Source organism: Nestor notabilis, unplaced genomic scaffold (genome assembly GCF_000696875.1).
Source record: "Nestor notabilis isolate BGI_N333 unplaced genomic scaffold, ASM69687v1 scaffold1750, whole genome shotgun sequence".
NCBI classification, from domain to species: domain Eukaryota; kingdom Metazoa; phylum Chordata; class Aves; order Psittaciformes; family Psittacidae; genus Nestor; species Nestor notabilis.
The window spans coordinates 79,801-91,072 of NW_009912281.1; the positions used below are offsets into that span (position 1 = coordinate 79,801).

At 37.1% G+C, this 11,272-nt stretch overlaps 1 protein-coding gene across 1 annotated transcript; it reads right to left on the minus strand.

Annotated features, from left to right (window-relative positions):
* Positions 1-8,641, minus strand: CHORDC1 (cysteine and histidine-rich domain (CHORD) containing 1). The gene is made up of 10 exons (XM_010018649.1): positions 8,597-8,641; positions 6,219-6,275; positions 5,608-5,768; positions 4,928-5,028; positions 4,225-4,283; positions 3,121-3,191; positions 2,789-2,894; positions 1,948-2,067; positions 1,229-1,291; positions 1-724 (listed from the first exon to the last, which is right to left on the minus strand). Exons 4-10 carry the CDS (start codon positions 5,013-5,015, stop codon positions 581-583), a joined length of 651 nt encoding a protein of 216 aa, XP_010016951.1. The 5' UTR covers positions 5,016-5,028; positions 5,608-5,768; positions 6,219-6,275; positions 8,597-8,641; the 3' UTR covers positions 1-580.
* Between the last annotated feature and the right edge of the window lie 2,631 nt (positions 8,642-11,272).

The following is an 11,272-nucleotide window of genomic DNA, read 5'->3' on the forward strand; positions in this document are numbered from 1 at the left end:
CTTAGCAAAATACTGTTTATTCCATCCCTCCACAGCCAATCAGTATTGAAAGAAACTTTAGTTTCACAAGATGGAATTGCAAGTCTACAGCTGGTTTTTGATATTTATGTGCCTTTTTATTCTAGATGTAGAACTGCACGCTAATCACTTCATAAACTCAGATTTTTGTATCTGTGTTACTGGATGCTTCACACTGAACAGTACTGAATCTAATATGTGCCACCCAGCAGACCCAGTCTAAACTGAATACTTGAAAAATCAGCACACACAGTGGACTGAGATCACATCTATTTGGATAGTCAGTACATGGTAGGTAAGATTGTAAGCAAAGGGCAATAGCTCTTTTTACTCTAGATCCCCATGGAGACACTTCAACTAGCATAAATATACTCATGGGAGCAAGAGCAGAAATAGCTATTACCCTTCAAGTTTACACCCCCATTTACTGTACATCAAATTTCTTTGTATAATGGAACATATGCTCTAGCATAAAAAAATGACTCTATATAAAAGTTAAAATATTTGATTACAGTAGCAAGTCACCACTTCATAAGGGGAAATAACTTGTCTCTTGGTATCATTATTGATCTGAATTCTCTTTTTGTTGTTGTGTGTTGGATACTGGTAATTCAAGACTTGCCCATAATAGGGGCTCTGCTTTTCTCATAGTAAGCTCGATCTTTGTAGCTGTCATGTTCACGTAACTCCTCTTTACATCGATTACCTAGAACAAAAAACACATTTCACTCTTCAATTTAAGAAAACAGGCTGCTAGATACTTGGGAATTAAGTTACTGGGAATTTATCGCTAAATTTCAGTTGATGTTTAGGTAGATGGAGTTTCCTCTTGTTATCTAGAAAAGTCATCCCTCTCCCATTCCCAAACTATGAACATATATACGCCCATGCATATGAAACATATACATTGGTCTAACACATCCATAAGCATACAACTACATAGTGCCAAGGGTTTTCTGCACCACCGCTATCCCGGCGCTGGGATCAGAAAGGACCTCAGGGGGTCTCCTTCTGCTCAAAGCACTGTCAATTATGTTGTCACACCTGATCACCTGAGGCATTACATTGAGATTTAAATGTAATTAATGAATGCAAGTAACTGGATTTCTTTCAGTAAGCAGAATAATGAGGGAAATCAAACTGTTTTGAAAGAGAGGAAGCTGAGGGTTTTGTTTGGTTGTTTTAATAGAAAAATTATTCTTATACTTACTCCCCATAGTTTCACACTGCGATGAAATTCCTTATCTCCTTCAAATACGATATGGATATTTAACTTAACAGGAAAACAAGAGAAAATGTTGTCAGGCTACTAAAATGTTTGACACCTCAAGTATGTTTAAGTAAAATACATTACATTAGGACACAGACCCTACAATAAGCAAAGTGACCAAACTGTCCCTCAGAAGTGAAAATCTATTCTAACAGTTTCTGATACAGTATCATAGCCAATAGTGGCCACATACATCCTAGAAGCTGTGTCATTTTCTCCAAGTGCATGATTAAGAAATCAGTGAAGCATTTTAACACTTGCTTAATATTAGCAGCTGAAAAACTGCATTCCGTGAAGAACACTATTAAATTACAATAAGCCACATACCACTAAATTATGAATCTATAATTATTTACCCATATGGTGATGCAAATCCATCACACTTGGGTTTTAACTGCAGAAGTCAAATTAAAGAGTTTGGGTATTTTTACATATTATATTGCATCTTAAACAAAAAACATTAAAGAACAGATGTCCAAACAGAAGGGAAAACTCCAAGCTATACATACTTGAATGAACACAAATGCCAAGAAAAAGCCATTACTCAAGTAAGATTCTTATGCTCCCTCTGCCTTGTACATAAACTAGAAGCCAGATTTTCCCAAGTTCAAGCTACTGTAAGAATTAAAAAAGAATTACATCTTAAGGTAGATGCTCACCATTGTGCTATTTGCTTCTACGTAGCTCAGATCAGGAACAGAGTTTTTAGCATATACAGAAATAGTCACTTCTCCTCCAGTCTGGTGCCAATCGTGCCTGCATGGAACTACTTTCTTACCCTATGTAACAAAACAGGTACAGAAAGAAAAGACTTGAAATTGCATTAAAAGTGACAGAGACTACAGTAAGAAACAGGGACATTCTGATAGGGAAAACAAACAAAAAAAGACAACAAATGAACAAAATAAAAAAACCCCAAACCCAAAGAAATAACAGCAACAAAATGTTATTTGTTGGATTAACTTCCTTTCCAAGACTACAGTTAGCCAGCAGGTTGTAGAAAGGAACTGAACAGAGGCAGCCATGACTCCAAAAAACTTCCAGATTACTGCAAAAAATTACTGAATTCTTAACCATAAACATCCAACATGTGACCAGCTAATGTTTCTGGGGCATTCACTTCCATTACTATATTCTATATTCTCTGAAAATCTTTTTAAACCTTGAATGGAAATATTTTTCACCCTGTTATTCTGCAGTTTGTTCCCATCATTGCAGTGAAATACCTACTAACTAAACAGATGCTCTCTGTATTTGTTTAGCTGGTAGCCACATCACTTAACTAAACCAGAAAATATTCAGATGTGTAAACAGAACTGAAACTAGACACAAAGAGACCCTTCCATTTCTCTGTTTTCGTGTTGTGCGTATCATTCTCTATGTTATTGTAGAAGTAGTGATCTGTAACAGCTCAACTACAGTAACAATTCAAGCTACTAACTACATTTCAGTATTCAAACTTCAGAAAGGCCAGCTACAGACAACGTTAAGGCTACTTACCTCATCCTTTTTAGTCCATACGTGCGTTCCTGTTGTGCAGCCTTCTTGAGCTAAAAATGTATTGAAGTCAGATGTTTTTCTTTTACAACAGCTCCAATACTTCATCCTTGAAAATTTGCAAAGTAATTAACAAATAATATTTAGGACACTATTTACTGTGAATATTTCTTTCCTTTATGCAATATTACTGTTAATTTAGTATACCTTCTTCAAGCACTGCCATTTTTGACTGAAGAAGAAATACAGAATGAAAACAAGGCAACATCTACAAAGAAAGAAGTACAAAATAACAGACTAGTTAAAAAAAAAAATAGAGTTAACTGAATACTAACCCTTCATGGAATATAGGTACACCAGAATGGTATATACATACTTCTTCTGTGCTCTGTGGTCCTTCGTACGTCTAGCAAAACAAAGCATTTAAAGTGTATTACTGTTACAAGATGTGGACCAAAGGAAAAAGCAAAACACAACTCACAACAGAAACACTGAACAAAAGTACTACAAAGCTTTTGAGTAAATAATCTAGACCTAAGGGCTTGCCCTAGCTTTTCAAAGTAACCATTCAACCTTCATTGACAGAAGGTTCTGTGGCACTCCTAATAAGCTATACTTTGTATTAATTCAACAGTGACATCATCGATGCTCCTGAGGTCACTTTAGATCCTCAGAGTCGCCCATCTTTAAAAATACTTTGAATGTTCAGAGAAAAAAAGTACTTAAATGGAAAAGAACTTAAATTTATCATCCTTATAACACACGGAATCTCAAAAGGAATTAAACAATATACAACTCTGCCACTGAGTATCAGACCAGCTCTTCCTAACACAAAAAAGGGCTGCTGGGATTTTTCCTCGCACCAGAGTTCCAGTAGAAAAATCAAAATCTGTCACAAATCCAGTGAAACACCTATTTAAATTCTACTGTCCCATTCTGTACAACACAAGGGTGTTAGTGTAAAAACTTTTCAGTTTAAATGACTATTTAATATAAAGACTAATTTTGGTGCTAGTAGTGCTAAAATATTTTCTTTGTGGATTCTTCTTGCAGGAAGCTTTAATGAATAAGATCTGCAGATGCTTCTGACAATATACAGGTTACCAAGAGCAATTCATGTGTTATCAGTAAGCCACCTCTCATCAACATTTTATGTTGAAGCATGTTAATATTATGGGTTTGGCAAGCTTACTAATTAGAAGTTCAGGTCAGGCTTAAGAGTCATCTTAAGCCATCTCTCAGAGCAATCTCAGTACAAAGCAGCTTACATCTATCCATACTAAAGCGCTATCAAATTTGCATTTTTTAAGCCTGGTGGACTTTGTGCCTTTTCCAAATCAATTTGTAGCACACAGAAAAAAAATACCCAAGAAAGAAAAGCAAACATGCACACTCAATAGTTTAGCAGTTGGGTTTAAGAGTGAAACTGGACCACTTACTTTTGAACAGCCTGCATTTTTACATGCTGTCCCAATCTTGATTTCATCACTGTCTTCCTCTGTAAACAGAATCATATTATAGAAAATAGCAACTGAATTGCGTAATATACAAAGTATTTTGCTTTTGTTAAGAATTAAAACCAGCTAAGGAGTAGACTAGGAAAAAAAAATCCCTTCTCAACCTATTTTCTGCCTGGCACTGAAGTCTGCCAGAAAGGTACAAAGAAACAGAAATTACACAAACATTCTAAAACCTGTATTACATATGCAAAAAGAAAGAGGAAAAACAGATGAGGGAGAACCAATTAGTCTTCACAGGAATTTCACCAGTTTATGAAAGACTTCATATGACATTGTGTTTGCGGTAACATAGGACTGAAGTTCACTTCTTGGGAACATTTTCAGTCATATACTCAGAAATGGATGTTGTCATCATGTCCATTTAACCCAGAAATCTTACAAAACAGGCAGTTCAAGTAATTTTCATGGCAACATACTGCTCCTAACACCTAAGTCTCCACATTGTTCACATTTAAACTTTGATCACCATTCCCTGGACTGGAAGGTATTTCCCAGATTATTAAGAACATAATTACATGAAATTATCACTTCAGAAACAACAGCAAAAAAAAAAAAATCAGCATTTAATTTATTTGCATGACAAATAACAGCATATACCAACTTAACCTCACTATATCCTTACCTTTTTTCTCTTCATTTTCTGATGACAGCTTCAGTTTATCTAGTGCTTGCTTCAAGGAAGCTGACACTTTCAGCTGCAAATTTGTCATTGGCTCATCTGGGCTAAAAAAAGTCCATGTACTTATGTCATCTTCATACAAAATCATTTACAAAACACAACAGAGTAGTAACTCTTCATCTTGCTCTAAGGTTCTTCCTTTCTAACCCCCCTTACAACAACAAACAAACAAACAAGCTTTGCAAATGCCAATTCTTACTGCTTATGAAAAAAAAACCAGTGGGAATTTAGAAAGCAGTCTTGTCTTTCAATTGGAAATCCTAAACAACCTACAGCAATAAAATAAATCAGGGAGATTGAGGAATCTAAATACAAGCACCCTAAAGTTAATTTTATGACTGTTTATAAGACTAAACACAACTGCTAGTGGCATTCTAAGCTACTGGCTGCAACTTTTATTTCCTGTAAAGCTAAATACTAAGAGATCCAGTACTACCTTGTCCTAACCTGAGTTCTTTTATCTTATTTTGAAGCTTAAGATAACATCATCACCGCTACCAGACTCTTAAAATTAGTTTTGGAACTTTTATACTACATGAAATGTGAGACACTGAGCAACCAAACAAGCTTTAACTTGGCTAACTGACCATAAATGTGGAAAAACTGCGTTTCATATACTCTACCTTGGCCTTTTAATTGTTTCCAATGGTTTTGGTGCCTGAATTATGTGTTCCTGAAATCTGGGTTTCAGTTCAGCTAGCTCCTTTCGTTCAGAGGTAGTTTTGACTTCTGGTTTAACAGGCTCAGGAGGCTTCTCACTGTTATGAAGACCCTTTGTACAGCCCTATTGAGGAAAGCATATGTTTATGCAGTGTAGTTTGTGTGCACAATTCAAAATTATCAAAAACTACAGGTTTTCTTGATTTATTTCTTCAGCCCCACCTTTAACTCACCATCCTTTAATCTACTCGAAACATTGGCTACAAAAGAAATCCTACGACTAAAATGGAAAATATCTCCATTTGGACATACATTAAAGAAAAACACATGCTTTCCACAATTAAGCAAAGGAACAAAAAATAATGACCTTCTTTCATTATTAACAAGCATCTAAATAGGTTTTGATAGAACTAATTAGCACCATTAAAGCTTGTAAATGAGACCCAGCTTCAACATTTTATCAAGAAAAATAGTGCATGCAAGATTTCAGAGTTTAAACAAAATTATGCCACTTCTCATCAGTATTATGTCATTTGACAAGTATAAAAAACGGTAAATAATCATGAGTACATACCACAATGCTTAAGAAGTCAGAAAAGTCTGTTGTTCTTCTCTTACAACATGACCAACCCTATAAACATTTTGGAATGAAAACAAAACAAGCATGACTACCTTCCTTAGCAACAGCTTATAAAAAGCAAAAGACTAACTGTATTCCTTACAAGATGTGGCACATGATGATTAGAGATTTTCTTTTTCCCTTGTTTGGATAATATTATCATCACCTGCAGTTTTTAAAGCCAGAGAAATGTGTTACAGCTGCCATTTCTAGTTCCCCCCCCCCCCCCCCCCCCCCCGAAAACTTCGTAATGTGAGCCAGTATTTCTGTGACAAGTTTGGTGCAAACCCTGTATGACAGGGGAAGAAATTTTACTTTATCTTATAAAGTAACATGTAAGTAAAAAAAATACTCTATAGCTGGGACTAGGCTCACCTGTGGCAGAACATACAGGCCCCCATCCTAAATCAGTAAGAATTTCTTTCCTTCCTTCCTTGAGCACTACTCAAGTCTTTCAACTGCTTATTTCCCCATCACACAGCTGGATATCCGCATTGCACAGCCATCTATCCAACCACATCAACCAAGAATTTTTTATTATATAAACCAGAATGCCAGTTTTAGAGAAAATAATCTTGCCACTCTGAATAAGGTACCTTAGAACTCAAGGAACCTTATTAAAGACAACAGTTTGACTAATAAATGCACCACTGCTTGGAGAGCTTAAGCAGTGCAACACAATGGGGTTTGGTAGGTGGCTCTACACCATCCTCAAAAAAAACCCCAAAACCAACAACTATTTCCATAGGTGAGATGACAAAAGGTTCACCCTGCCCACTTACATTATCTACAGATCACAGCAGGAAGAAAAGCACTCATAATAAAATATGATCATTTTTTAATGACACCAAGATATAGGATAAGGAAAGTGGGAAAAGTAGTATTTGTTTTAAAAATGCTGTATGTAAGAGGGAGTAAAGACAAGTTCTTGAGGCAACTGTGTAATTTTTGTCTTTATAATTAGGTAGAAGCTTTATGTACTGTTATGAGTACAACTATAATTTTGTACAGAACAAATTGCCATAGTTAAGTAACTGCATCGTATCATCATTAGAACTAGATAATCTTAAGGTCCTTTCCAACCCTAACTATTCTATGATTCTATTTGACCTAACAGCATCCTTCCCAAGGGCATACAATGGCACATTCCAGAGCTATGTACTGCAATAAGAGCAGTAGCTTGCAGGAAACACGCTTCCCAGCACAGATGCACAAGCTTCCATGAGTCCCAAAGACACCACATTATGGGAAAGAGATGGGCTGCATTGCCAGTAGAAGCAGTTCCTAAACAGCCCCAGAGCTCAGATTAAAAGCAGTTTGGTTTCCTAAGAAAGGCTGCTTAGGCTGCAGCTGTATAATACCCTAAACAGCACCAGGCTCCATTTCTGGGCACCAGATTTCTGCCCTTACACAATTAAATCGTTAGAATGATTTCTGGTACTGTTTTGGCAGCTGTGTCTGAATAATTCCATGTAGGCACTTGGGTGCATTCAGCAGATCTTGCTGTAGGAAAACAGTTTAATACAATGAAGATGGGCTACGTGGTTGGCCTGAACACTAGAGACCATCACAGGTACATTTAATTCACTACTGAAGATGTAGCCCAACAATCCTGGGCATCTGCATAGGAGGCATGGGCGATCAGTTCCAACTGAACCAACATTCTCACTTGACCAATTAAGGGAACACCATTCTTTTTACAGTAGGCAAACGTCACACACACCTTAACTGAAAGAGGGTAGATTTAGATTAGATACAAGGAAGAAGTTTTTTATTGTGAGGGTGCTGAGGCACTGGCACAGGTTGCTCAGAGAAGCTGTGGTTGCCCCATCCCTGGCAGTGTTCAAGGCCAGGCTGGATGGCACTTTGAGCAACCTGATCTAGTGGAAGGTGTCCCTGCCTATGGCAGGGGGTTAGAACTGGGTGAGCTTTAAGGTCCCTTCCAACACAACCCATTCTGTGATTCTATGATTAGTGCTCCAGCCACATAAGACCACAAGCAGCTGGTCTGAACTCCAAGCAGGCTAATTAACTGAAAGAATGACACCTCTCAATGCCTCCAAAGACCTATTCAGAAGATCTACCTAAACACTTGAGACACCTTATGTCAATCAACAGGAAACATGTGTCATAGACTTACATGACATTTAGATCATATGAGTAAAGCTTTTAATGTTTTCTTCAAGGCTGACTTAAGTGTGCTTTTCTAATTTCATGGTGTTGCTCAAACATGATAGGATGAACATCAGTTTCAACAGCACTGGAAGATTTGGAAAGAAGTACACTGTTTTGCATATATGACAAAAATAGAAAACAGATAGTTGCACACTTACTTTGAGAGCATCATGAAAGACTGGCACACCTGGATGGTATGTGCACGAACCTAGAAGGAAATGACTATTATTAATATTTAGGCATACCAAGAATCTTTATTCATCCCATCACAAACCCAGGAAAAATTTCACATTGCAATTCCCATATGCCATGAGCTGTCCCACTTCCCCAAGTGCACATAATTATTAAGGAAAATGAAGACTCCACAGAACAAGCTTTCTGAGTGCATTAAAACTAAATCAGTATTTTTTTCCTTCTGTGTTATACAACACAAACCAGAAAGCAGGCATCTGAGACAAACTTCTACTTCCATACGAGTAAATAAACTTTCTATGGATCATCCCTTGCCTCCATCAATAATCATTCCTTACTGGTAATTCAGCAGAAATAAAAAGGTGGCCCTGTGTCTACCCAACAGACATAAAATACTGGTTTACACAACAAATACATGTATTTGCACCTGACAAGGAGATTCTATCCAGAAGCACTGTTAAAAACATCTCTTCACACAAATCCATTATTGTATCTGTGATAATTAGCTAGTTCTTTTTTCAGTGTCTGTAGTATCCTAGGTCACTTCAGGACATGAAGCCAAAGGCTAATCTTCCACATACACCATTAAGACATGTCAATACTATTAATTAATAGGTTCTGTAGAAAAACCAGACTGAAACATAACTTCCATTAACGGAACTGTTTATGTTCAGAGACATTTATCAACATTGCAGCTTTTTATGTTTTTATTTAAGGTATGTATTTTTTTCAACGGTAATACAATTGCTCTAACTTCTCTTTGACAAATACTGCATGGATAATATTTTAATAACCTGACTCTAAAAGCAATGGGAAATACTTGTTGTCTTTTAGTCAATAAAGCATTAGTTTTCTTTTTAGAAAAACCTAAAAGCAACATAAATAGTTACAATTTTTGTAATAAGCCTCCATAAACCAGAAGAGTGAAAAATACCACAATGCACATAATAGGAAGCGAAAGATAAAAGTGTTAAGTCACTTTAGTGGTATTCTGCCTACAGATATTAAATAGGAAAGAAAAAACAACCAAACTTTGTAGTTTTCTTTTTTTAAAAAATAAATACGTACATTTTTAAGAAACCTTTCTTAGTATAATTTCCTTTAATTTTATATTCGGTGCTTAAGTCTAAGGCACTACCACATCTGACAGGCATCAGTTTCCACCTTAATTCAAAAGTCATGTATTTTGGGACATCCATGAACTTCTACCAATTCCTTCAGCTTCAGGATACAAAGCTAATGTTGGTAAACCTCACAGGAAAATAAAACAAAACGTGGCTATTTTGTCAGAAGAGCCCAGAACTTTACTGCTAAACCAAATAAAAATAAAAATTGAGGTTATTTTCCGAAGTATGAAACTTTGTCATCACAAGCATCATGGTAGTAAAACATCCCACCAACCTTGGTGAAGCTGAGGGATGCCGAAAGTTATAATCACTCTACTTCTGCAGGAAACTTAAACTTGATTTTTGGAAGTGGTCTGTGCATAACTACATTTACCTTTAGAACTGCTTAGTCTAGGAAACAGTAATTCCAGTAAGTGCTCCAGTCACTCACCAAAACAAACTTCATCTGAAGAAGTTGTTTCTCCCAAGCCAAGCACCACAGTTAGCACAGGGCCATGCCAACCATGTCAGCCTACTACAACTCGGTCACAAACATAGGAACACATGCTAAAGAGCTGCTGGTTTAGTAACAATACAGGTCATGAAGCCCCAGTGAGAAATTTTAGTACAACCTCCCCTGTCTGCTTTGTCTTTTGGGGCAAAGGACACAGGGGAAAGTGGTAGAAGTGATCACTAAATGGAATCATTCCACAACTGTGCCTGCATTTGAAGTTACTAACATTAGTGACTCTTACTCAAACTGCTGTCCCTCTCTTTGGCAATACTTAGCTCAGAAAAATGAATACACTTTATGCCATGTTTCTTAATCACAGAATTCATGCACATGCTAGAACACGTTAGCCTACTTCTAATCTTGTGGGTCACTATAAATAAAGCTAACGAAAAGCCAAATTCAGCCAAAAGAGTCACTTTACAAACCAGTTGAGGGCAAGCCTACTGAAAACTTAGATCACCCTTTCGCAGCCTTTGTGGAATTATGAAAACTAAAATGACAGCACTGTGAAAACTCTGCACAAGCTTTTGGGAGACAGGCTGATAATGCTGTCTCTGCATTAAGGTCACTGCATGCAAATGAGAGGAACAAATAAAGAGGAGAAAAAAAAATTTTGATCTTTTTTTGCCTTCCTCCTCTCTCCTCTCCCTCTCATTAAATATAAGGAAGAAGTTCTTCCCTGTGAGGGTGCTGAGGTGCTGGCACAGGGTGCCCAGAGAAGCTGTGGCTGCCCCATCCCTGGCAGTGTTCAAGGCCAGGTTGGACACAGGGGCTTGGAGCAACCTGCTCTAGTGGAAGGTGTCCCTGCCTGTGGCAGAGGGTTGAAACTTCAAGATCCATTTCAACCCACACCAATCTATGTTTCACCAGGTACTGGATTCACAGTATACACAGAGGAAGCACTGCAAGAACTCACAGCACTTGGTAACGCACACATACATATATCGTAGGACACATTTAATTACCAGCTGCAAGTCAACATACTACAATTAAAAGCACTGATAACTGCTATGTACGCAACA